The 27,019-nt window shown below is 38.4% G+C and overlaps 1 protein-coding gene across 2 annotated transcripts in view; it reads right to left on the reverse strand.

Moving 5' to 3' along the window:
• si:ch211-14a17.10 (myosin-11) overlaps positions 1-26,087 on the reverse strand; it is a 34,978-nt gene extending 8,891 nt beyond the window's left edge. Inside the window, exons 1-62 of one of the 2 annotated variants that reach the window (XM_012835335.3) lie at positions 25,931-26,087; positions 25,670-25,776; positions 25,543-25,572; positions 25,415-25,439; positions 25,034-25,102; positions 24,857-24,946; positions 22,654-22,722; positions 22,347-22,430; positions 22,069-22,155; positions 20,744-20,827; positions 20,268-20,336; positions 19,803-19,892; positions 17,874-17,945; positions 17,627-17,716; positions 17,415-17,504; positions 16,011-16,094; positions 14,968-15,030; positions 14,707-14,769; positions 14,120-14,176; positions 13,914-13,997; positions 13,689-13,778; positions 13,480-13,563; positions 13,323-13,385; positions 13,063-13,152; positions 12,700-12,789; positions 12,432-12,521; positions 12,035-12,124; positions 11,839-11,928; positions 11,535-11,597; positions 11,299-11,349; positions 11,113-11,169; positions 10,922-10,999; positions 10,747-10,830; positions 10,490-10,570; positions 9,856-9,924; positions 9,501-9,590; positions 9,089-9,157; positions 8,571-8,660; positions 8,326-8,415; positions 7,993-8,082; positions 7,827-7,889; positions 7,665-7,727; positions 6,356-6,412; positions 6,062-6,139; positions 5,884-5,973; positions 5,711-5,794; positions 5,522-5,590; positions 5,266-5,355; positions 4,264-4,341; positions 4,061-4,150; positions 3,849-3,938; positions 3,597-3,686; positions 3,394-3,456; positions 3,036-3,098; positions 2,878-2,934; positions 2,657-2,734; positions 1,887-1,961; positions 1,105-1,185; positions 918-986; positions 594-683; positions 300-377; positions 105-194 (exon numbers count right to left, since the gene is read on the reverse strand). In XM_012835335.3, the coding sequence (XP_012690789.2) occupies positions 105-194; positions 300-377; positions 594-683; positions 918-986; positions 1,105-1,185; positions 1,887-1,961; positions 2,657-2,734; positions 2,878-2,934; positions 3,036-3,098; positions 3,394-3,456; positions 3,597-3,686; positions 3,849-3,938; positions 4,061-4,150; positions 4,264-4,341; positions 5,266-5,355; positions 5,522-5,590; positions 5,711-5,794; positions 5,884-5,973; positions 6,062-6,139; positions 6,356-6,412; positions 7,665-7,727; positions 7,827-7,889; positions 7,993-8,082; positions 8,326-8,415; positions 8,571-8,660; positions 9,089-9,157; positions 9,501-9,590; positions 9,856-9,924; positions 10,490-10,570; positions 10,747-10,830; positions 10,922-10,999; positions 11,113-11,169; positions 11,299-11,349; positions 11,535-11,597; positions 11,839-11,928; positions 12,035-12,124; positions 12,432-12,521; positions 12,700-12,789; positions 13,063-13,152; positions 13,323-13,385; positions 13,480-13,563; positions 13,689-13,778; positions 13,914-13,997; positions 14,120-14,176; positions 14,707-14,769; positions 14,968-15,030; positions 16,011-16,094; positions 17,415-17,504; positions 17,627-17,716; positions 17,874-17,945; positions 19,803-19,892; positions 20,268-20,336; positions 20,744-20,827; positions 22,069-22,155; positions 22,347-22,430; positions 22,654-22,722; positions 24,857-24,946; positions 25,034-25,102; positions 25,415-25,439; positions 25,543-25,572; positions 25,670-25,776; positions 25,931-26,072 (4,834 nt within the window). In that variant the 5' untranslated portion in view covers positions 26,073-26,087. The remainder of the gene's footprint in view (positions 1-104; positions 195-299; positions 378-593; positions 684-917; positions 987-1,104; positions 1,186-1,886; positions 1,962-2,656; positions 2,735-2,877; positions 2,935-3,035; positions 3,099-3,393; positions 3,457-3,596; positions 3,687-3,848; positions 3,939-4,060; positions 4,151-4,263; positions 4,342-5,265; positions 5,356-5,521; positions 5,591-5,710; positions 5,795-5,883; positions 5,974-6,061; positions 6,140-6,355; positions 6,413-7,664; positions 7,728-7,826; positions 7,890-7,992; positions 8,083-8,325; positions 8,416-8,570; positions 8,661-9,088; positions 9,158-9,500; positions 9,591-9,855; positions 9,925-10,489; positions 10,571-10,746; positions 10,831-10,921; positions 11,000-11,112; positions 11,170-11,298; positions 11,350-11,534; positions 11,598-11,838; positions 11,929-12,034; positions 12,125-12,431; positions 12,522-12,699; positions 12,790-13,062; positions 13,153-13,322; positions 13,386-13,479; positions 13,564-13,688; positions 13,779-13,913; positions 13,998-14,119; positions 14,177-14,706; positions 14,770-14,967; positions 15,031-16,010; positions 16,095-17,414; positions 17,505-17,626; positions 17,717-17,873; positions 17,946-19,802; positions 19,893-20,267; positions 20,337-20,743; positions 20,828-22,068; positions 22,156-22,346; positions 22,431-22,653; positions 22,723-24,856; positions 24,947-25,033; positions 25,103-25,414; positions 25,440-25,542; positions 25,573-25,669; positions 25,777-25,930) is intronic. The other variant, XM_031560497.2, reaches the window with a different exon arrangement.
• Between the last annotated feature and the right edge of the window lie 932 nt (positions 26,088-27,019).

Raw genomic sequence — 27,019 nt, forward strand, 5'->3', positions numbered from 1 at the left:
AATAAATGAATAAAAGATATATGTTAACATGTCAAATTATGACAGAACAATAAGTCTGTTTTCAGTATGCCCAAGAGTTGAAGTAGGTTAGGGTTAATAGTCACCTTCCATCTCTTTCTCAGAGGATTGTCTGAATTCTTTCAACGCAGCCTCCAAATTTCTGGCCTCTTTCTCCAAAGCAGCAATTTCCTCCTCTAAAAGATGAAAGAATAATGAAGAATAGAAGAAACATTATTTGCTTTGTAAGAATACTACTCATAAAATGCATTTAGTAAACATGAGGAAATTCTCCCACTCACTCCGTTTGCCAAATCCACAGTCATCAGCTTTTATTCTGTCAATCTCTTGGCGCTTCCTCGTCAGTTCATCCTCAAATGCTGTAAATAGTTAATTGTTGTTGAGCACAAGACAACCACATCATGTTGACATGCTGTAACATTATCCCCCTTTCCCAGTCTCTCTCGACATGACCTCATCTATTATCTGTTTTCTTTTTTGTTTTTATTTCTATTAAATGATGCAAGACTTTTTTTGTTTCGTTTCGCTGCCCTTATAATATCATAGAAGTGAAACCACAAAAGTTTGGCACCAACCAGCAATCTTTTTGGAAGCTTCCAGTCTGACTTTGGATAACCTGTCTTTCAGCATGGTGATCGCCTCCTGCTGCTCCATCACCTGGATCACTGAGAACACAGAGGATAGTACAAATAGATACAGTAAACGGAAGAAGTACTGAAAGTAAACTTTAGTAGTACTAGAACTGTCTAAGATACGACAATGATGGCTTCTTGTTTTAAATGCTGTTGTTTTACAGTAAAGAGTAGAAGTAAACAGTAAGAGAAATACAAATTCTTAAAGTTGCATTTTTGTTTTTCAGTTTTAAAATGTACGTTTTCACGCATGCAGGCCTCACGTACTTGCTTTGATTTTTTCTGCTTCTTCGCCTTGCAGGTCAACAATCCTTTCATACAGCTCGCCTTCTAGCTCTGTTAAGAGGACCAGAGTTCATTAATAGGACTGTTCTGTCTGAATGTCCCCCCTCCCACCCCCCCACAAAAATGTGTAATAACTACATATTATATTTTTATAACAGTTTTTTCTTACCAGCAATACGTTTCAAATAATCTGCATTGTCCTCTTGCTTTGATGCAGCTTTTTCTCGTATAACAGCAATGAGCTCTTTTACTAAACAAGGATGAATATTAAAAACTTGTGAGGATAAACATATGAATGATGTATGAAGACTGAGTCATAATTTCTAATGCACTCTGTTTTGCTGATGAGTTATTAATTTAAGGCCTGATAGCTGTATTGCATGCGGAGATACAGCAGTTCTATGAAATATCTATGTACCATACACATGCATACACATCATAACAATATTATTTTGATATTATCATTACCATTAGACATTAGATAAGATTCAAATGTAAAGTAAAAAAGGTAAAACCATTTTATTTTAATGTTTAGTTGTAAGATGTGCCAGGGACCGCTTCTAGACAGGAACACATTCGACACATACTTTTTACAAGTTTTTACTGAAATTGTATTGCCGCAGAATACCCCTAGGAGTTCTGAGTCTATAAAATATGTGTAGTGTGTGGGGCTTCCCAGAATTCCACGGGTGTTGGGACTGTTTTGTGGCCTGTGTTTGTTATCGTTCAGGTTTATGTATCCCTTTTGTGTCTAGTGCAGTGTATGCCTGTGTTAGTTCTTGTGTATCTGTCCACAGTAGATGAGACCATCAGTGTGAATGATGTTGTGCCCTTCTGCTGTGCCTTCTTTGTTAAGTTCATAATCAATGGGTTGAAGCCACAGAAAACCCACCTTTGTTTGTTTGCTACAGTTATTATGAAAAGTCTGGGGATGTCAAAATGCAAACTCACTTTGCGTGGAAGCTGGAGTCTTTGCTCCGAGTTTCTCCAGTTCTTCAATTTTCTTCTTCAATTCTTTATTCAGTTCTAGGTAAGCACATGTTGCAATTTTAAAGAGGACCTATTATGCTCATTTTCAACGTTCATAACTTTTATTTTTTGGGGTCTACTAGAATAGATTTACATGCTTCAATGTATCAAAAACACATTCTGTTTCTCATACTGTACACCTATTTACCCTCTGTCTTAAACGCTCTGTAAAGGCCAACGCCTACTGACAGTGTCTGACGCATGTCAAAGTTTAGAACAGGTCCATAGAAATGGCTTGGTTTTCAATTCAATCCACATATTTGTACTGTCTTCGACAATTTGAGCTAACTTCTGTGGCACTGTGGGTTAAAAGCATGACTCTTCTTTCCTTAGCAACCATTGCCACTAGTAAACAAAACTAACTAGCGTTACCCTTCTTATAGCAAGTAGTTAGCTAAGAAAGAGGATGACTCAATGGGGTAGTAATATCGATCTAAAATAAGATATGGAAATAAGTTATGTTTTTGCCATTTTTCGAGGCGTTTCAGGCAGCTGAGAAAATTGTTTTCTGTTAAAGTGTTACTCCCTCTGGCATGAACTCTGGACTTTGTGACTTTTACATTCACAAAAAGCTATATAACACAGTAAATGAAAAACCAGAAATAGGTCCTCTTTAACAACATTAGAATGTCCTATGATATTTTTTAAGCGTTTAGCAGCATTGTTTTGGAGAGAGCTTTCTGGAAATTCACCTGTCTTATCTCCAGTCTGACTCTCTATCTGCCTCTTCAGCCTTGCAATTTCACTGCTCAACATGTTGATCCTGAAAACTGAGAAAAGGAGTATTAAAATGATGCAGTCCATAAATAAGTATACATCTCTAACACTTTATATTTGATTTCATTTGTATTTTATTGCATCATTTTGCATGAAAATGAGCTGACAAAATTGGACAGCACTATCTTTGCCATACTTAATTTTGGGATGTCTCCAATTTCATTCATGTCCTTTTCAAACTTTGTCTTCAGATCTGTGTGGCAGAAGTGAGAATTATAATAATAAAGTGTGAGGACCCTCATTATAACTCAGAACAAACGAGTCAGGCAAAAGAGGGCCGCTGGGACTTATCACCTGTGTGTTGTTGCTTGAGTGTTGCACAGCTGTCCTCTATTTCCTTCTTGGCTGTCTCCAGGGCTGAGGACGAAAGCAGGAAAGAAACAGAAACACATGGTTTTGGTGCCACACCTGAGCCATGCTTAGGGAGATGGTGCCACAACTGAGCCATGCTTAGGGAGATGACTCCTAAATGTCTTGGGATGCTCAAGAGGGATTTTTTAATTAGCACATTTTTCATTATAAGAATACTTCAAGATGTTTTAAAGGAATTCATATTGTTCTGGTAGATTTGCGTGGGTAGTGTATGGCTAGTATACATTGGAGCCAATACACGGGTGGCTGTGTGATTCTGAGTAGCCTGCCTGCAGCATACCTTCAATTTTGATTTGCAGTTGGTTATTGTCCTCCACCTTGACTTTCAGTTTTTCTCTCAGGGCTGTGCAAATAAAACACATTTTTATGGACAGCTCACTCACACTTGTTTCACTTTATCATTGCAACAGACTTTTCAAATTCACGGTATATGTTCAAACTTAAGAGCACCTAAGAACAAAATTCATGTCATGAAACTCTTACCCTTGATTATGGTAGCTGAGGTCTCTTCCAAGTCTTTGGACCCAGATATAACTGTATTCATTTTACTCTCCATAGAAACCAGCTTCAGAACTGATCAAGACAAGAGACAAATCTCTTTCAATACAGGTCTGTGTACAACAAATGTATTGTGCTGCAAATATGCTTGTTCTGCTCCATTGATTGAATTCATATAATTGTCAGAGAGGTTTTTTATCTAGGCAGAATTGTTTTAGGGCACTGTAACTTGCTTACGTAGTTCTCCATTTTCGTTGTCCAGACTTGTCAATCTTTCACTGCTGATTTGCAGTTGGTTTTTCTTCTCCGTCAGACGTTTCTCCAGCTCTGCCAAATGCACATTTTGTTTGCATGAGGACCACCAAATACAACAAGTACATACCAGCATTGGTATTGGCACGGAATTCAGCAGTAACCCCCTCAGTGACACAAACTCAAAAGCAAGGCACCTTTGATTTGATCCTCTTCGGTCTGTTTTGTCCTGGTTAATTCCAACTCAAGTTTATTGGCTTCAGCCTCCAATTCTGCTATCTTCCCCTCTGGAAATTCAAAATGAGGCCATCAAATCAATACATACAATACAATACATCAATAAGCTAATAAATGGAATATATATAACATCTGCTTTTCCACAATCTAAAAATATACTTACTCAAAGCATCGACTCCACAGTCTTTTACTTTCAGCTCATTGATCTCTTTGTACTTCAGCTCCAGTTGCCTCTCAAGCCCTGAAACATTGAAGAACAAAGATTGATTCCAAAAAGAGCACATATTGTTACAATATTAAATTGCAGTTTCTGTCTTTTAAAACCATCACTCTTATCCACTGGGTTATCAGTCACAGGGTCAAAACATTCCAGAGGGGAAGATACAGTGAAACTGGGTTGACTGATTTCAGCTACGATTTGTCTGTCAATGATCCTATATATATATATATATATATACACACGTCAGTAGCATGCTACTGTAAGCCTGCACACTGACACAAGAGGGGAAGACTAACACATGCATTCTCTCTTTCACTTTTCTGTAGTGAACCATACATTTACACTTCCATCACGTTGGGGCACAAGGCAATACAGAGGCCGTGCTTGGAGTAATGCATTACAAAATGCATTTTTAAAGTACTGTCATTACATTGATGGTAACTGCAAAAAAAAAATGCGTAGTTTCTCATTTCTGACTAGCTTAATAAATGTGTTTGAAAGTAAATAAGAAGTAATTAGTAATATGATGACTTTTCCCAGATAGTAGTGAGTAAGGAAATCAGATTACATTTTAAGAGAAGTACGTGTAGTGAACTGTAGTGTAGTAGAATTACAGTCACTTTAAAGGTGTGGTATCCTGCTCCAGTGCTCTAGCTGTCAACTCTATGTGCGCTCAAAAAAACAAAAAAAAAAACATAGTGGCTCGGGCCGAGCCATAAACAATTCCAGGCAATCAACATCAGCCTCAGGAGCACAGAAGAGAGGGGTGTAATTTGACTTGCTGTCAAGCTTAACTATCAACAACCTTTTCCCAGAATCACTGACCTAGCCTTCAATATTATCAGCAACAAATGATTTGCCAGTGACCGACACCATGTGACTTGTTCACTGCCTTTTCCATCTTCCTCTTTCTGTTCTCCTCTGTTCTATACAGGTGGCACCCACCTTTTATCTTTTTGGAGGACTCTACTTTAGTTTTTGATATTCTGTTCTGCAAAGAGTTCACATCCTCTTCCATGGACATTATCTTGATCACTGAAAGAGAATTCAACTTTAATTACACTTAAACGGTCAATTTGTTATGTGTTCTACCCATTAAGGAGTCTGCACAGTGGGATTGAATATAGTAATATGTGCACATGATACCTGTGTGCATGAATGTATTTTTGATGCACAAATGCTGTTTCTTTAGTATACTTACACAGTTTTGTTCTTTCAGCTTCTTCTCCCTTGAGCAGAGCAATCCTCTCATTCAGCTCATTCTCTAGTGCTGTAAGAAAGACAAAAACATACCGTGGGTTTGACTAAGTCTTCGGTTCAAATGCTGATTAACCCTTTATCAGACATACTACCATTTATTACTTTTGTGATACTGTATTTGCTGTCTTACCATCAATCCGTTGCAGATATATCTCATTGTTTTCCTGTTCTATTTCCTTCCTTCTCTGTATTATGATACTCAAGATGTTCTTGACTGGAAGAGAACACAGGGAAATTGTCCAGCACTCATTGCATATGGTGTTCAAGGGTATTTTATTTGTTTAAAGAATGGATAAAACATACTGTTTTTGGAGTCCATTCTATTTCTCAATCCCAGTTGGTTTTCCAGTTCTTCCAGTTCTTTGGTTTTCCTCTGCAGCTCTGTCTCCAGCACTGAGAACAGACAAACATATTTATTTAAAGGGAGCGATACAACTTAGAAGGTAATATTCTTTTATAGAGTTGAACAACTCCTACTCACCAGTCGTATCACCTATCACCCCTTCCATCTTTTTCTGCAGTGTCTCAACTTCCAGAATCAACATGTTCATCCTCAAAACTGAAGGTACAAAACATAGCTCAAGACATATATCTGATGATCATGCATATATGAAGTATTTTCCTTCATTGAATATTGATTTACTAGAGATTATATAATAAACACAAATAGGTGTACATATACAATGCAAACTTATTTAAATAAAGTTGCCATTAAACCATTGATGAGAAATATTAAAAAGGTATCTGTTTGATTTAGACAGTAGCAGATACATACTCAGTTCCGAGTTCTTATCAACTTTCGTTAAAGTTTGGTCAAACTCTGTCTTCAGCTCTGTGACAGAGAAATAACACATCAGAAGTGGTAAAAAGCCTATCACAATCATGATACAAGCAATAGGACTGAACGACAAACTAAAGACAAACCTATGTTCACTTGATACCACTTTCCAGTTCATTTAACATTCAGTTTTTTCTTTACCTCCACATTGACTTCCATTCTTTTCTTTCAAAAACCCATTAAAATAGATGGAATTTAACACTTTTCATCACTCTAAGATGCTTTCTTTTGAAGTGTTCCAATTATAATAATAGGGTTGTCAAAATAACATGGTAATTTCAATTAATTCATTATAAAACTTTTATACTAATTGTATAAACTGCTCAGCCTTTGCCATATTGAATGGATTTGAATAGTGGCCAGTCTGCGTTACAGTACAAGTGTATATTTTCCTACATTTTCGAGTTCGAGATGGCAAATTCCAGAACTTCAGAACACTTAAAAATACCCAAAGGTAATTTGTAAAATATTTCTAACCATAACTGTAAGAACAAACTGTTACCTGACTAAACTAGAGTATATATATATAAAAAAAACACTGCATCTGACCAAGGCGAAGCAAAGTTAGAAGGCACAGGTTGTTTAAGTTCACAAGCTAACCAGAAATGTAATCGGTGGTTTAGTTGTTTGTGTAGTCTGACATTACGTCAGTTAGTAAACTCGCTAGGTTTAGAAAAACTATGAGATGGGTTAATTAGGAATGAATAAAATGTTTTTTTCATTAAATAAAGTCCATTTAAGTATCTGTTGTTTGCCATTAATGTGTGGTGAACATCACACTGCCCAGGCTTGTTTACTTTGTCACCTCACCTCAATGGCAAATCTATCAGATTTTTCAATGCTTCTCACAAATTGAAATATGGGATACATTTAGAGTAAATTAATCACAAAGCATGTAATGAATACATATATTTTAAATTGCTTATATGTATGTATTGTCATATAATAATGTATTCCTGGGATAAAATCTCCTCTGGTGCCCAATTTGGAAAAGGTTCCCCCAGGAGCCTTTTTTGAAGCACCTCCATTTCTAATTGTGATTAAAACCCCTTTATCAGTTTTCATGCCAGATTAGTGCTTTTATCATAAATTGCACAATTGTTATGGAAATTTGAGTTAAACTGCTCCATTATAAAGTGAAGAAGAGCAACTGGCCGATAATGCATGCAGACAACATGCTATTCTACTTCTAGACAGTGCAAATACCAGTGACAATCAAGAGCCAATACACAAAATTGCTTCTCACCCCAGAATGTGTCATTAAGGTGACTGCACTGATTCATTATTGTCTTCTCATTGGTCTTCAGGTCTAGATCAAGGAGCGAGAGAATGAAGTGTTGGTTACAAACACACTATGTATGATATTACACAGTGCAGAGTATCATCCTTTAGCAGTGTATGACCTCACCTGTTATGGTGAGGATCAGTTTGCTCTTCTCTTCTTTGCAGGCGATGAGCTCCGTCTTTAGACCTGGAGGAGTAGGTAGTGGAGTGTGAGCTCATTTGTGGTACCAGTAAAAGCTGACTGATATGCCCAGCATGTGCTGTAGTATATGACAGGGTATATTCCTCACCTCCAATTTCATCATGCAGAACTTGCTTTTCAGTAACCGCCTTATTGACTATAGCCGTCATTTCGGTCTGCAGTTTAATGATTTTAAGGACTGTAAAAAGATGGGAAGGATGAGTTTGCACAGGATATTTGTGTGTATGTGTATGTGTGTGATGCATAATTTAAATGCCTGTTATACATTATTCTATTTCAAAGACTATTGTTTTCATTTTAAGGCATTTTGCAGAAAATTGCTTGACTAACCACACACTCCCTGCCAAGTAACTGAGAGCAGCCTGGTGACAATATTACGCTAGCAAAACATGTTTTATGCTGATGACAGTAAGCCACAAACCGTCCTCAGCATTCTCCCCCTCAACTGTCTTCAGTCTTGCAATGGCGTCCTGTAGCTGGTGAGTTATCTTCTTAAGTTTCTCCTCCAACTCTGAAATAATCCCAGTGTGATACAGAAGCAGAGAAGAGGAATCAATCAGTTTCAGACTCTTTTCAGGCATCCTCTTTCAATTCGCTTTTTTTTTTTTATATATGTTTCTTAGTAAGTGGAGACATATTTCACTCTCAGTTTATATCTGGAATTACCTGCTATTTTAGCACCATAAGTCTCCTCGTAAATTGACAGGTCGGTCTGTGATTTTGAGATCTCTAGCGTCAGTGTTTCTATCCGTGCAGCTACAGGGGGAGAGGCAACATCAAAATGATTTACTTCGCTCCAGACCACACACAGTATTTAAATGGAATAACAATGGAAATCAATCAAAACTGTGAACACTGGGCTTTCCCAGCTAAATGAATTGTAGAAATATGACATTTTCAAGTTCAGTGAAATGAATAAGCTCCTGTACATTACACACATGTGACCCGTGATGTACAGTATTGACTTGTTAAGAGGCAGAAAATGTTCTGTGTGTCCAGGATTATACTGATTTGCTAAGAAACCCTCAAATAGTTGATACTGTTCCCCAACACTTTCAGATGGGAATATAATTCAATTCAACAAGATGTGTATGTCCCCTGACAGCAAATTGGCGAATTAAGACAGAATTTTCTGGATATTGTTGAATTTAAGTTAGGCTTGGTTAAAGCAATAAATGACATACCCAGTTTATCACACTTGGATCTCTCTACCTCAAGCTGCTTCTCTTTGTCTTCCACTGTCTTCTGAAGGACTGAAACATACAGGGATTTTCATATTAGACCCTTACTTTGGTAATATAAAACATGACTAGAAATGTGACTTGTGTGACACACATATTGTGACTTACAAATTCAGTACAGAAATGGTTAGGTACAGTATACTACGCATACAACTGATTATAATCTGTTATTATGAGTTCTGGATGATTATTAGAGTAGATCAGATGGAGCCTGATCTGACTGAGGCAAACCTGAGGCAAATCAGACTGAGATTGTTGGCAATGGCATCTGTGTGAGTGGTAACAGGTGAGCATCATGTGAAGGCTAATGGATTTCAGGGTGATTAAAATGAATGCATTTGTGATGCATGCTTACCTTTGATCTTCGATGCATACCCGTGTTTCAGAGTTTCTATCTGTTTGGTCAACATAGCCTCAGTTCCCTTCTGGACTAAGATTTGTACGACTGAGAGGAACAAAAAAAAGAAATTAATGAAAGTTTTGAGATATATTCTAATAAAAAATGAATTAGTTGCCAGTAGGGTTATTTTTCATTCCTTGTTTACTTCCTAGTCACCCCTCCAAAAAAAAGAAAACAAATGCATAGAAGATGGCCCACAAAGAGATTAGATTTATGATCCCAAACTTATGTAAGACAGAATGTATTTAATGCATTACAGATTATAAAAACTAAAATACTGAGTAATATTTAAGGGAGTATTTTCACTCACCGAGTTGGTTATTCTCATCGGTCTTGTTCTTCAGCTGATCCATTAGCCTGTCTACCAGTGCCTGAAACTCTGTGTGCAGGAAAAATAACATTTAAAATAAACGTTAAAATCAATTCCAACCTAGCTTTCAAACCGACATAAAATCAGACAAATATTAACATTTATCTTTTCCTTTTAAGAGTTTCTCCTATGTCAAAGGCCAGTGTCTGAGCAGGATGCTTAAAAAACACTAAGAGACCCAATCCTGGTTCTGAAACACCTACATACACTGTGTATTGTGTGACACAATAATAGGACATGTTTTTGTTACAGCCTTTATATTTCATCATCAGCATTTATGTCTGTGGCAAGGTCTCTTTGTCAACTCAAACTCTTTCCTAGCTTAGGGTTTATGTGAAGCATCCATGCTGATGTCCACACAATTCCCCTCAAGGATCAATGGGTGAGTGACTGAGCACTCACTCACTCTGTCTATCGATCTATTGATCTATCTATCTATCTATCTATCTATCTATCTATCTATCTATCTATCTATCTATCTATCCGATATACACTCCCATCTGCTGAAGTTGGAAACAATTCTGTTTCATATTTCCTGCTTTCTGACAGGAACCATAAGAGCACAGGCACTCACCATCCATGCGCTTTAAATGCTTGTCTGTGGTTTCATCAGTCTCCTTGTTTATGTTTTGTATGATTTCGACAATCTTTGTGACTGAAAATACAGCAGTAGTGGCACATTACAACTCTCCGTTACTGGACATGTGTGAATATGTACTGAGACAATTTTATTGTTTTGGCGCTATATAAATAAAATTGAATTGAATTGAATATATACATGCTTTTGTATCATTTTGTGTAAAATTCGTCCAAAACCTCAAAATAACTCACTCTCTATACATCCAGGGACATTGGTCGTTTTTCTCTTCAAATCTTCCAGCTCTTTGAGCTTTTCTTTCATCAGCTTCTCTAACTCTGCAAGGTAGCATTCCAGTTAAGCCAAGGTTGGATCACTGATGACTTTATGAAGTTGAAGTCAGAACCTATTGATGTACAGTACACTTACCTGCAACGTTGTCAGGCTTGCGAGCAATACTTTTCCGAAGGTTTTCAATGTCAATCGTCAACTTATTGGTCTGAAATACTACAAACATCAAAGCTATAACACACTTTTCTATCATTTTAGAAAATACATAAAAAAAAAAAAAAAAACTAAAATGACTTGTCTTGTCTTTCACCACTTCTTAAATGACTTACTGAATGAATAGCTGTCGTTGACCTTCTTCATCAGTTCATCTGTTTTTTTCTCAATTTCTAAACAAAAATTAAAATACCCGTACTATGAGACAAGATTACACAGGTGGGTGTTAACCAATAGAGATCTTTCCAATACACCATGCAAATATATTTGCTTGCAGAGAGGAGAAATCCAGACTCCCTCACCCTTATATTTGTCTTGTAGTCCAGAGCAATCTTTATTTTCTCTCTCCAGAGCTTAAAGGAGTTTAAAAAAAAAAACATTTGTAATAATCTGGTTCATTTAATTGAATAATACATTTTAATAATTTGATTAATTGAATTCAATAATTAATAACCAGATTAAAATAATAAGTTTTAAGTTACCTGCATTTTTTCATTGAAAAGCAGTTAGTTGGTGATCTCTCAGTGAAAAATCTTACCTTTGTTGTTTTCTTTGATATGAGAGTTTTCTTTCCTCAGGATTTCCAGCTGTTTTTCCAGTTCTGAGTGGAATTTAACTTAAATTAATTACACATTAAAAGACTCTGGAAGTTTGGAAACACCACCTTACTTTTCACAAACATAAGGTACAATGTTTGTGTAAATTTGATATTATCGAACTTGTATTTACAATGCCAAAAAACAAGCTAGCTATTTGATATGTTACAGTGATCATGACCTAAGTGGTTATGCTTATTAAGTCTACACAACAAGCAGTGAACCTTTCTGATTTAAGGAACTTACTGGTTATTTTGGAAGCTAACACCTGGTCTTTCTTATAGGTATTAATCTCTGTCTCCTTGAGTTTTGCCACCAACTCAGTTATGCGGATCACTGAAAGCAATGAAGATATGCACTGATGAGTTTCATCATGGTAAAAAAGACTGGCTGTTTAAATGTTTCAGGTAATGTTGCTGGTTGGTTGACATTCTATACTCACAAAGTTCTCCATTCTTCTTATCAATGATCTTCATCTCTTTGGCTTTGTCCTTCAGCTCTCTCTCCTTCACCTCCAGCTGCTTCCTTAGGTCTTATGGAGTGAGATAAAAACGAAAATGCAGCTGTTTAATTACAGGCTGCAGCAACTACTATATCCTCAGCGTTCAGGATTAGCCTTGCATTTACATTTATGCATTTAACAGGTGCTTTTATCTGAAGTGACCTGCTGTTCAGATATTTAACCCATTTCATGAGTATATGTGTTTCCTGGAAGCCATAACCTCAGTGTTATGAACCCCTTGCTTTTTCAGTCGTTTCATACAGTGTACCCATTAAAGCTAAAGTCCGTAAAAACAGAACTTGTCATTTGAAATACACTGGGATGATGGGTCAGTTACCTTCAATGTGTCCACTGGTTGTATTTTTCAGATTTTCAATTGTTTCCTTCAGTTTCTCAATTTGACTCTGCAGAGCTGTAATCTCTTTCCCTGTGAATTGAAAGAGTGAATGAGTGCAACATGACACCAACACCGAAAACAATAGTGATAACAAAATCTCTGTGTCTACATGTCTTAGCAAATCCAACCCCACCAGGTAGGTACATAGGAGAGCTGGCCATAGTTAATATTGATTTGGTTTATTGATATTAATTATGGTCAGACTCACCAAGTTTGGAAATGTCTTGGTCCTTTTCTGCCACTTCTGACTTCTTAGAGCTGAGCTCCTTCTCCATCGTTTCCTGTCTGTTGATTAAGCCTGTGACAGATTCATGTTGTTATGGAACAGTATCTTGTCCTCAAGCCAACAGGTAAAGAGCAATCAAAATCGTTCCATTGAAAGACATGCTTCTTTAAAGTTCTTTACATTGTCTACATTATACTAACAAGGTCTAAGGTTCCAAAATCAATTCATGGCAGCTGCCAAACTAATATTTTTGCATCAAGTCGCAACTACAAAAGTATTGATTTTTCCATGACCTGATCTGTGTGCCATAAAAAACACGCCACATAAGAATGCATTGATACACACCTGTGAGTTCCTCTTTATATTTCTCACTGATAATGACTTGCATTCTTTTGATCTTGGTCTGGTCTGTCTGAGCTGCCAAGATAGTCAGCACTGAAAGAATGACAGAAAAGTGGAGGATAATGTGAGATGCTAAAACAGTTCAGTTTACACAAACCTATTGTCAATATTCTACATTTAGATAAAAACAGTTGCTGTTGTTCTGTGAATCTTCACACTTTGGGAAAACCGTACATGTCCAATTATATTCAAAATAAACTTACGTAGCTTGCTGCTGGTGGTGTCCTTAAGGCTAACAATCAGGTGATTCAGTTCATTCTGGCGGTCTGTGGAAAATCAAACAATGTCACCAAAGCTCCAGATCAAACTTTACAACACAGACTGTGTAAGTCATGAATAGATTTTTTCAGAGGCCATTACTGTTAATGTGGCTCAGGGTAGTCTCGCTCTCAACGCCGGTTTGTAGCTCCCAGATCTCCATCAGAAGTGAGACTATTTTCACTGCTGCAAAATTAAATTCAGTTCTATGTAATTCAGTTCATTTCATTTCAATATAGATATTGATTTCATGAGAAATCATATAGACACAATAGCCATATATCCAAGATTGAAACAAAACTATCACATACCTTCTTGGGAACCTTCCAAGTCTCCCTCTGTTATCTCTTTAACCTTGTGTTTGATTTCTTTCTCTTTCTCCTTCAGTTGCCATGTGAGTTCTGTGGGGAGGAAGATCACTGTCAACATGCAGCCTTAACTGAGTGCTTTCTTTCAGCAGCAGTGGTTTTGAGATGTAATAACATGACTTTGTCATGAAACATTATCAACCTGGTCACTGAAAATAAAAAACCCACCGGCGATCTTCGAGGCAGATTTTTCAGCGACGATGCTCATCTTGATCTGTTGCATGTTGAAATTGAGTGAAATCAGCTCCAGAACTGAAAAAAGACCGGTAGTCTTAATGAGCTGTCTAACCTTTGTGTTTAAATACGATACAGGTGTCATATTGTTAGTAAGCATTTTAAATGTATGTGAGTTCTGAGCATCATGCTTCACTCACGTGGCTTCAGGTCACCCGTCACGTTCTGTATTTCCTCTTCCAGTGACTGCTCCAGCTCTATAGACAAGTAAAGGCATCACATGAACAAACAGATGGTGACACAAGATCTCTCCATTAAGGTATCCATTCATCTTCTATAACAGGCAATCATACCCTTTTTTACTGAACAACACACAAGTAATCACTTTCTGCATCTGATTCATCTTATGTTCATTCATTTTCATGTGTCTGGAGTAAGGTCCGAGCTACTTGTACATCTACTTAAAGTACCTTCATATCGTCAATTTAAGCTCAAATTGTATTCAGATGTATGAGTTTGAAGCAGCTAGTGAAACACAACACACACACACAAACTCCACGACTTGACAAAAGCATTTCAGTTTCCTTCGCTACATTCAGGAGACGTGTTCCAACACACACACACCCTCCCACACACACCCACACACACACACACACACACACACACACACACACACACACACACACACACACACACACACACACACACACACACACACACACACTCGCACACATTCCCATGCTCATGTGGTCTTAGGCTTAGGCTTTAGGTGACTGAGATACCCTACCTTTGATTTTATCCAGCAGGCCTGAGCATTCATGAGACATTTCTTGGAGTTGATGCTGAAGCCCTGAAGAGGAGTAAAAAAGGTTTGTCAGGTATACTCTCAGTTTTTCATGGCTCAGGTGCTGTGGGGACAGGAGTCGGATTCTAGCTCTAAGCTATAATCACCACATGCAGTGCATCAGTAAGCTAGGTTGCTAGGTTTATTGCATTGTCTCAAATTCAATCAAGTAAGTAAAGACAAATAAAAACAAACTGTACTTACTTTTATTCTTGGCTTCAAGATTCAGGATATCCTTCTCTTTGGCTGTCAGTTGCTTCTGGATTTCTATTTCACAAAAAAATTATAATATCTTATTATTATTTATTAATATCTATGCATGTATGTGGGTAAGTATCAATCCATCTAGCCACCTATCCATCCATCCATCCATCCGTGTGCATGTATGTATGTGAATATGACTGGGTTCCACCCTGTGAAAAGTACCTAGTGTTACATAAACAGAGGTCTTATCTCATTACCCTGGCCCCAATCTCCATTGCTCTACTGTAACTGGTGTCAAAGTCAGTACATCTGAAGTGTCATCAACATAAGTGGAGATGATACCCACATCCTGTTCCACTAGGCTGTGCTATAGACCCACCAAACGATGGTCTTTTATTAGGACTCTGCCATTAATGATGTTTATGGGCAACATTCATCTTTTTCTAAGTCTAATAATTTATATTCAGAGTAATGTACAAAAGCATGCATGTAACTTGAGCACCATAGATAAATGCGGAACCCTGCATTTTCATAGTATTCAAAGCAGTGGAAATGTAATATAGGACACTTTAACTATGTATGTTTTTTTGCTGTTGGTATCATGGTGAATCATGATAAAAGCTTTTAACAACCTTTGGCAAAGGGCTTTTTATTAAGGGGGAGTGGACCAATTCCTAGTGGTTAAATGGCACAGATATTATTGTAAGGAATTTTGATAAAGGATAGTATCATGTTTGTTGTGACCATTAAGTGGTTTTAGATATGGCCTTACTCCATATCCCTATTTGGCAAACAAACACACCAAACAGACACACACAAACACACACCCACACAAATGCAATATACTTGTATGGCTGATTCTCCAAAATAGATTCAGGTAGCAGTAGCCTCTTTTGAGGATATGAACCAAACCATGAATGAATACAAATGTTTAGAAGTTATGTATAAGAAAAGAAAACTCAATAAAAAAACAATGCCTTTATTGTGGTGCTAAGGGAACCTGAAGACTGGCACAGAAAATGAGTTCAATAAAGTCTACATACCAGCAAAAATGGTTTCTGTATTTCCAGAGCATTCAGCTGTTTGCACCTTGCTGAGCTGAAACTGTTGTGTGATAACCTTCACAACTGAAAGGATGAAAAACATGTTGTAATGAAATACAGTGGGCTTTACAGACACACACCTTCGCATATCAGTTAACCTTTGGTGCAAAATGCACTACAACCACCAAAACACAACTCATGCTGCCGTAACATTAGCACATGTTCTCTCTCAGAGTACAATGACCTAAAAAACACTAACAACTTGAAGCATTGCCAATTGCATATATAAAGTGTTGCTGTGTCCTCCAGTTTGGCATAGATTACTGTAGTGTTGCATTGAAAAAAGAGAAAAAACACACACAGACAAACACTTCTTTGGACTACAGTAATAAAGTTTGTAATATTACAGTAAACAAATAATTCTAAAATGCTGTAATATGTTTCATTACAGCCATATTTCAAAATTGCACGTGTTACTGCACTATATAGGCTTACTACATTACAACAAAAAGGCATGAATATGCTACGTATTTACTGCAGTATTTCCAATGCAGTAAATGACATACATCAACACAAGATACAGTCTACCAAAGTACTGTAATACCACTAGAAGTCTGCTGTAGCCCTACAGTAATGCTGATCCATTCTGTCCTCTGCATTTGGTGTCAAACTTTTACATGTTTGAACTTCGCATTTACGGTAACATTCTCCTCTGCATTGCACCTTGGAAATACGTCAATCCAAGCCAAGTATCTGAAGACAGTGTTCATATGTCGGTTTGCCTCTCACAATAGATGTCACAATTAAGTGTGGCAAATTTACTGTAATTGCATTTTTCAATCACTGTCTTTCACTAATAGCCTATGACTTACATATAGAGCAGTACTGTAATAGTGGAAACAACTATTCAGGAACAGTTACATCTATGTTTGCCTTCTGTAGACTCTATTTCTATTAGAGATAGTAAGAAGTATGCAAGCCAAAAAAACTAAATAATCTAAATAAACTTTCTGCTAAAACAAGAATATTTTTTCTTATTCAAGCATATAACTTAATTTGTCTGTCCAAATACAGCACATTTCCATCTACAGTGATCTAAATTACTGTAAGTTAGGTTTTGAACTGAAAGTTAACTGTTTTGAACAGAGTATCTAAACATCGGCAAAAAATGCTGTAGTTGCACAGCGTTTTGCTGGTAGTGAACATTGACTGGGACAGGTATCCATGAATTTTGGAAGAAGGTGTCATTGACTGCATTTGTATCTAAGCATAGGGGCAAGTATCCACAGTTTGGTTCTCATGGTCTACTGGTATGCTCGATGTGTTAAGTGTTTTGGGAATGTGTACATGGTATTGATACAAGAGTTAAAATGATTGAAAAAAAACTGTAACACGGAAACTCACTGAGATCATAGTCAGTCCTTTGTACCTCCTGGAGCTCCGTGACTTTTTCCTTCAACAAGTCCTTCTTGTTCTTTATGGCCCTCTCCAACTCTGATAGACACAATACACAAAATAAAATCATAAAGTTTAGTTTAGATAGTTCACAAGGTATTTCGCCTAAATGTGTTAAACTGAAGGTGAGTAATTAAAAACACAGGCTGGTCTAATTGTACCTTTGATCTGGGCAGCTATTTTCTTCTGTTGGGCTTCTATTTTGCTCTCTATCACACGCACCTCTTTCTCGATTATAATGATTTGTGCAGCTGACAAAAGAGAAAGAACAAAATCTTTCAATGAAAATGACAATTCAATCTTTCAATGAAAAAGACAAAGGCAGCTGACTTTAACTGCCTTTAGCTTGGCTTTGGCCCAGATCTGGTGGTAGTCATCTGCTGACTGATAGGCTGCTCCTTTACTTACATGCAGAGGAATCAGAGGATTCACGCAGGTGTTTCAGCTCACTGTTTTTCTCTCTCAGCTGTTTTTCCAGTTCTGTTTTTACACACACACACACACACACACACACACACACACACACACACACACACACACACACACACACACACACACACACACACACACACACACACACACACACACACACATGCATGTACACACACACACACACACACAATATTAGTTATACACAGGAAAAGATTAAATTCCTCATGCTATTGGTTGGGGACTTCCCACAGCAGCCAAACCTGTCACATGCAGTACTCAAGCCCAAGTAGCCTAAGAATTATTACACCGGGTGTAATGCATGCATTACAAACCCAGATTAGGGTAAGGGAATGAAATGGAATACAAACCCTGTCATTTTAGGCACCTAAACATCTCTTCAGGCCTCTTCACTTAATACTGGTTCATTCACATTCACATTCTTCAAGTAGTTTGTGAGTACCTCAGCCATAACCACTGGCTCACTTTTTCAGGAGCCCCAGACAACTTCTTTAAACGACTGTCCTCGAAAACCAAAATCCAACAGAAGCATTGATTTAGCTACAAAGCCTCTAACACTTATCTTCACTGGTCTTGTGTGTACTTGTTCCCTCATTTCTGCTACCAGTTCAGGATACTTTAGCCTCTTCCTCTCAAAGGCTTCCTCAATCACATCTTCAAAGGGAATCATTAACTCAATAAAGTGAACAGTGTGCTCACACTCGGAGTACAACACAATGTGGAACTTGAAGTTGCCTTTCGACATCAGCCAGCCATCTCCAATCCTGCCCTTTACCAGTGCTGTTTGTACGTGCTTGATGTCCACTTTTCTGCCCCTCTTGCACAAAACAAATTCTCCCAAGTTCACCTTAACTCGTTTATTCTCAAACAAACACACTAATGATTTAGAAACCTGATCATGTCTCCACGTGCAGTGACCCTGGGTCAAGAGTTTCAGAGTTTTACAACCAGACAGAATATGTTTCAATGAGCCAACACCCACACACAATTTGTGGCTTCCGTCTTCACACACCCACTGACTGAGGTTCTGTGGAGTGGGGAGGACATCCTAAGTGGCTCCAACAAATGAATTTCATGCAATTAGCATACATAGCCCAAAATTCCCTCCAGCCTCGCTTCCTCTTTTGACCATTATGCTATTTCATTCATTGCCCTTGCTTTGCCTAAGAAGCCGAGGCTGTTCATCTAGTTTCCTCTTCTTGCTCATGAGCAAAGCTGGTTACCATCAGCCTCCTCTGACAATGTAGCCTCACCCCATGCTTTCCAACTGTCACCTAACCCAAACCCTGATCTTCCACTCTGTACCTGCCCAATAATATCCCTATGCTGTATTGCACCTTGTGCATGTTGAACTGTTTCTCGTGGATTCCACCTCTTCCATGTTCAAAATTGGGGCCGAATCCCTACACTGAGATAAAGTCATCTCCAGGCTAAACTTTTGAACTCCTACACCAAGATGGTCATTGGTAACTCCAAAGTTCCTTTTCCATACAGTGCTAAAGAACTTAGACAGGGTGGCACCCAAGACATTTCCTAGCTGCCTTACTCATGATTCTGTCAAATTTCTTCACCTCTGAAATAGCGACTTCTCACACAGTCAAAAGCCACCTTTTGTGTAGTAAAAGCCCAAACTGCAAGCACCACAATTTCAATATACAGTACCAGGCAAGAAGGTAAATTGCCTGGTAAGACACACTTTTCACACCGGCACCATACAAGTACATCGTTTTATCCCTCTTGAACAACGATAGTAATAGTGACTTACCAATTGAGAATTACGAATAGATCTAACAAAATTGTAGACTATATAAAAAATAATTCTGGCAATCACTTGCGACAGTGAACACAAGAAAGATCTTTTCAGGAGAACAGAAAGGCGGTACTCACCAGCAACTTTATCTGTAGACTGTTGTTTTAATGTTTGTATCCTGATGTACGTTTGCAGAATATCATCTTGCACTGTGATGATCTGTGTAACTGCAGCCAAAAGACAAACATTGACTTTGTTGAAAAGAAAGATTCTGAGTGTAACAATAGCCAGCCAGCACAGAACTGTTCAGTGGGAAAACCCCATTCCTCCTTACTAGCATGACCCCATATGGAGATGGTGAGTTCGAGTCTGGTGTGGGATTGTACTGTCAGACAACACATGTGGAGGTAGGTCTGTTGGCCCACTTAATGTGACATCAGTATGTCTGATGCTGAGATGGACCAAAGGACATGCAATAGGAGCATCCAGGATTTCTACATGCAGTTTGATAGTAATTAGATGGTCCCTTCTGGCTGCCATATGAATACTATAGCCCTCATTAAGTGGAACTACACTATGAGAGTATATATGGTCACAGTCACCCATTATAGAGCCCCCATCACTGCCGCCCTCCAGTTGTCCCAGCTTCTCCTCCAGTTCTGCTCTCAATGCTGTTTAAAAACAAAAGGATCAACATGGATGAGTAAATAACTACATAAAACCAGTTAATTAATAAGCACGAGCTAATTCATTATTTGATTATATGAGGCAAGCTATTGTCACACACTGCTGCCTGGTAATCTGCGCTCTGTGCTCTCTCACCACCTGTTCTGTGGCTGGCACAGAGAGACTCACATTGTTCAAAAAGTCAACCAGCAAATACCATTACTCTTCCATATTATGTGTTGAGGAACACAAGACATTCTGGTGCTCATGAATATCAAAGTAAGATGATGATGATAACCTTGATCAGTACTTCAGCATAGGCTACTCCACAAACTCATTTCATATGATTCTTCAGGTTGATAACTATGTTTCTAAGAAACTACTACAGTATTTTCTGTGCAGTATCACATACCAGCTATTTCTTCTGATAGGTCCTCATCAGTCTCTCTGCTCTCCAGCTCACGAATCTTCTCCTGCAGCGTCACTATTTGTATAACTGCGGGGAAGGACAAAAATTACTAATCAAGGCCGTTATTCTGTGCCATTACAGACCACCTTTAAACAATGACAGACACAAAAACAGCTGCTTATATGTGACACCCTGACATTTAGCAACTATAGCTGGGTTTCCATCCAACTCACTTAAATGAAGAAATGGGAAGAAAACCTGGCTTATTCATGGTGTATGTGGAGGGAACTACTTGTTGTTGTATGTACTAGGACTATGTTGGGTGTAGGTCTTTTACTTTTTTAAGTAAAGTCACATGAACTAGATTGAGGGGCAGATGTACTAACATGTTAGCGCACGTTTTAGGCGTTATTTCGTTACAACATGCGCCAAAAAACATGGTATGTACCAATAGACCACACATGGCTAAAACCGCATTTTGTCTGCTGCAGGAGCACAGAATAACAATTTGCGCTTTTCTGAATGCTTATGCATTCGTGTGCGGGTCGCAGGAAAGGTGTTTTTTTTTTGCATAATTATGGGAGGAGTGACTGATTACGTATTCCGTTGTATGTAAAAAAAAATGTGGGGAGGACAGTGCATGTCTATTTTGCGGTGAAAACCTCCCCCTTTTTTAAAAGCAGGTGTAATCCAGATTGCGCATTAGATCAATAAGAGAATGAATAAAAGAAACTTCCAGAAACAATGGAATCAATATTCTGAGCACCAGTTTTGCTAATTTGTACCATGTTAAAGCAATCCTTTGATTTTGTTTGCTTTTATATCGCTTTTTCACTTCATCCACTTCCCTACATGTAGATGCCTGCTACATTATTGAACATGTTTCTTATAGCATATAGAAGAGGGGGGTGGAGTCACCCCTCACCAGCCCTCACTTGGGCCCAATCAGCAATCAGATATGTGTGACCTGTTAGTCCAGGTGTGCTGGCCCAGGTGTGCTGACCCAGGTGTGCTGACCTTAAAGCCATTCAATTATATAAAACCTTGATTACGGGTTACATTGGGAGAGGACTAGGTAGGAGCACACTTATTTGAATTGAGTGTGTGTGCTCATGCTGGCTTAATAATGCTGTGCTCTCTGCACTGCTGAACTGTGGGGTTCTGGGTCTCCAGCCAATAGCTGTCTAAAAGTCTGACATCGCATATAAATAGATAGTTTGCGCCTCTTATCATTATTTGCACATGTCGGTGGTAGCTGCAGAACACATTGGAGCAATTCTTTATGACTGGTGGTGTAGTTCAATGTGTTAAACTGATGGTTTACTTACTCAGGTTAGAGGCTCCACCTGCGGCTATGAGCTCCTGTTCAGCCAGTCTAAGTTTCTCCTTCGTTTCCTTGAGTTTATTTCTTAATTCTATGAGACACAGAATCTTGGTCAGTTGTTGGTGGTACGTATTTTAAAAACAAGTGTAAACAGGGCCATTGAGTCGTCTCCAAACTTTAACTCTTGTTACATCTGAGTGACATCTGGCTGTGTGGTATTTGTCATTGGGCAACTACTGTACCTGAAATCTCTTTCAAAAAAGAGGGAAAAAAGAGAAATACCAGTAAGCACAGTTGTATCCTTCTCGTTGGAAATCTTTGTCTCCAGGTCTTTGTACTCGGTGTACTTTAACAGGGCTCGGAGAGCTGGGAGGGGTTAAGGAGAAGAGGCGTAAAGCATTCAGTGGCAATAATGAGAAATGAGGTTGTGTAGGCTACTGATGGGGGCATGGTCACACAACTGGCATATGAAGTAAAAGAGTCATCTCATTTAGGCAAAGCAGGAGGATGGAAGCTACAATACACCAGTGTCAAACATTCTGGGTAGTTTATCATTTCTGTTCATTTGATGTAAGTCTACTGAACTTACTTAACTTAGCAGTGGAGAGCGTTTTGGCGTCCATTTGATTTATCCAACCACTTAGCTTGACCTGCATTTCTGTAAGATACAAACAATGGGTAAAAACATTTAAAAAGTCACAATCGTTGTGTTATGTGGTTAGTGGTGGTTTGTGGCACAGGCGACACACGCAATTGCCTAGAGTGTCAGTGCATGAGGGGCACAAGGTGACGAGGAGAAGCTTCCTTGCATTCAAGGGGGAAAGGGGGAGGTTGAATTACCTCTCATACAACCTGTTATCTGTAAATAACTGTATCTCATTGCAAAACAGCATGATTAGTGCCATACTGCATTCCGTATTTACAACTTGGGTGACCTGGGCATTTTTGACAATTTAAGAAGCTCAGCTTTAACAAAAATAGGTAGCATATACAAAACAGTCGGTAAACCCCATTCCTCCTTACTAGCATGACCGCCTCCCATATGGGGGTGGTGACTTTGGGTCTGGTGTTTGACTGTACTGTCAGACAACACATGAGGTTATAACTAAGGTTTCGTTTTTCGTTTATCCTAAACTTTAACCTCCAGCATCGTTCAACTGGCTTCACAGATTCATAAAAGACATTTGCTACACAATTACACAAGTCCAACTAAAGTCCAACTTAAATGTAAAATGTCCTTTTACAGCGTAGCTTAATGAACAATAGTCCACTATGTACTACATATTATTAGTCTACATTTTATTAACCCTAACTCTAAAGTAAAAAATTGGGCTTAAAGCTCACCCTGACCTTGTGCACCCTCACCCTGTGCTTACCTCAAGCACAGCATGTACAAACAACATGTCATAACTTAAAAAGTAGGGTCGACTGAGTACAGTTGAGACACTTTTTGCTTTATTCACTACTGCACAAAAACTAGACACTGAAAATAAGTGATATTTGATATGCCGTTTCCTTTGATTGTATACTAAAATATTATCAATCAATAATATCCATATCTTATTTAATGTATTCATAATTTGCTCATAAACATGAAGTGCGATTTTGTCTCAACTGTACCCATGTGGGGTACAGTTGAGACGGTACCCTGGTACAGTTGAGACACCCATTTAAACCCATTGATGGTGACTGACCAAGGATTGAAAATACAGGCTATATCACAATCAAGCTGTATCAACTGTACCCGATCTCCCACCTTACTTATTTAGACCCCAAGATAAATCATTCTTATCACTTTCATGTTTGAAAAGACACACATTAATATAGGACAGGTCTAATATAAAAAATCTAACATTTTATTTTCATTTGCTTGGTTTTTTGTCTAACTTTGACTTCTCGCGGGTACAGTTGAGACATTGTGTCTCAACTGTACCCCGCTGACCAGCTCACGCTTTTCGCTAGATTATGCAATGACCTTGCATGAAATGATAGCATGGAATATGTAGATTTATAGTGCACAGAATAAAGTTTGCAATGATGTAAGTTGCGTTTGTTGATGACGTATGGTTAATAACATATTCATTGTAGAAGGGACATGATCAAATCAAAATGTTAGGTAGGTAAAAAAAACGTTCGCCCATATCTCCGTACGGGAGATGGGTTGGGTGCTCAAATTTCCTGGGATCAAAGAGGACGTTAGTATGCATGTGCAAACTAAAAATCACGTCTCAGGATTGCTGCGCATGCAAGTTATTTCGGCTGTATCAACTGTACCCATGTCTCAACTGTACTCAGTCTAGCCTACATACATATAAATGTGTTAAGCCCCGCCCTGCCTCCTAGTTCGTTATCCGTGTGTTGTCATGTGTTCTTCGGGTTTGTGTTTGTTTAGTTGGGTTCACGTCATTGTATGTTCATTGCATTTTCTTTGTTTCCGTGTTCCTAGCGATCGTTGTTATTATTCCATGTTTAGTGATTCACTCGTTTTGCCAAACTTTGCCTGTTCCTCGGATTACCTTCTTGCCTTTGGCCTATTGGATTTGTTTGCTTGCTATTGGACTGACCACCTGTGTACCTAACTTAGTAAAGTGTACCTGCTTAGTAAAGTGTATTATCTTCTCTCTACCCCTGTGTTCGATTTGTGCGTTTGCGTTCATAGTCATCTCCACCACTACGTTTCGAAATGTATTAAGTATGGAACCTAAACACATAAAAGTCTGTAGTGGTGCTGTAATATTTCTGTCCGTTTTGCATTACATCTTCAACTCTGGCAGGTGTTATTAGCTACTCACCAAGAATTCGAAGGGCAAGCAGCCCTTCACTTCGCCTATTATTCACGATCTCATTCCGGAGTTCCTTCTTCGTGTCGAAAACGTTTTTTTCTGAGAAAAAGACAATGTTGTAGTTATATGTTAAATCAGAAACACATCAAACACATGATGGTATTATGGTGTATCGATGACACGTACCCAATTCTTTGATTTTGGTTGTCTGCGTCTGGATGGTAATTTCCATGGTCTTTGCCTTATCATCCAAACCTTATAGTCAAGTGAGGCATTGGTCAGAACAATAAGTAGCGTAACGTTGCATCTAACAGCAACAAAACTGGACTATTGTATCTGGTATGTCTACCATTGTCAGTGTTATAGCAATTAACGCAGCATTTAGTTTGTTTAGCCATTTTCAAACTGCGTCTGATCATGACATCAATGACAAGATTCAATTCAGGGAATACACATGAGTAGCATGATGGTATATTTTATAATGCAGTATACCAATGATTACATATAGTAGTAGATATGTCGAATTTCTCTAAACATTTAATGATATATGATGGCATTTACACTCACCCAGGCATGAATATATGAACGTTGTCTGCATCAACATGAAACCAAACAAAGGGAAAATGTTAGTTTTGTTTTGTTAAACAACATTGATTGGTGGTGGTTGATTTCATGTGAAAAAAAAAATTCCTTACCTCTACCTTGGTGGAATTATCAATTCCTCCCTTCAAAAAAAGAGAGAGAAATCATCAAGGTTTCCTGGTTCCTAATCACTAACTACAAACTGGTAATAGATGGTATTAGGTATTGTGCCGAGCTTACCTGAGTTTTAAAAGTGGCGATCATCTCTCTGTATTTATCCATGACACTCTCCAGGCTCCGCAGCACACGGATGGATTTGGGAGGGTCATCATCATTGCTAGGAGCAACTGACACAAAATACACTTTGCATTATATTGCATTAAGTTACTGCTTGGGAATGCACCAAAACTGGCAATAGATAGGCCTACATTAACATTATGTACACTCCATCATAGTGGTCTCTATGAAAGTTACAGGTGTTTGGTAACTGATTTATCTCACCATGTCTGCTGTTTGCACTGTAGAGCAGGAAGGGGGAGAGGAGGAGAACCACTAGCAGCACCTGTGTCCCACTCATGGCCTCATCTAACTTCCGTGGCAATGTGGAGCCGTAGACCAGAGCAAAGAGCTTTATACCTCCCATAGCCCAGCCTATTTCACAACTGGCTGGCTACAAATGCAGTTCCACTTAAAGCAACACCATGCATTAATTTGCCACTTTTTGAGATATGTTTTTATAGGCAACTAGTTTTGATATCATCTTCAAATTAATTTGGTTGTGTATGGTCATGTGAAGGACAGATAAACACACTTGTCGCCATTGTGCTCTAGGGGGGTCCAGGCCTGGCCCCTTTAAAGTGCTTAAAGACAACGTTATTGTTTTGGCACTATAGAAATAACATTGAATTGAATTGAACCTGCCATTTCCCCAACAACTATCCATCCAGGAAAATCTGTCACATCATTGCCAACCACATTGCCAATAGACTCTAGTTAGCTTGTGGGCAAGCTTTTATCAGTGCCAACTGGGCTGTTGGTGGTGTTTGCAAGACTTTTGTATGCTTTATAGGTAGATAGTGCACTTTGGCTTGGCACTTTGGCTTGGCAAAAGAAACCTTTGGTCTGGTTAAAACAGTAAACAGGACAATGACTAAGTTGGCAGTGTCACAACTTGAAACTTGCCAGTGCCAGTGACAACATATTATATGCCTACACAAATTGAATTCTAAATGACAAAACTATACAATGCTTATTTCATATTGTGACAACAGGGTTTGTTTTGTGCTGTTTTGTGTGTTTACTTTTGAAGATAAAAGTATGGTGTGTTTAACAGTGTGTATTCTGTTGTTTTGGATTTTAGTTGGTGAGCCTGCCCTTGATTGCTCTGCTCAGTGCAGTGCTTTTGAAAGAACACAGTTAGTCATTGCCAAGAAAGAACAGTAGAGAACAACATCACTTATTTATTCCATAGTCACCATTACACAACAGTCTACAAGACCCTGTCGAAATGTTAGGGTGCATCAACTGTTTTGCAGATTATCATCAAGAATCTGTTTTTGGAGATAAGGGGGCTTTCATGTTCACTGTGTG

Source organism: Clupea harengus, chromosome 22 (assembly GCF_900700415.2).
Source record: "Clupea harengus chromosome 22, Ch_v2.0.2, whole genome shotgun sequence".
In the NCBI taxonomy this organism is placed as follows: Eukaryota; Metazoa; Chordata; class Actinopteri; order Clupeiformes; family Clupeidae; genus Clupea; species Clupea harengus.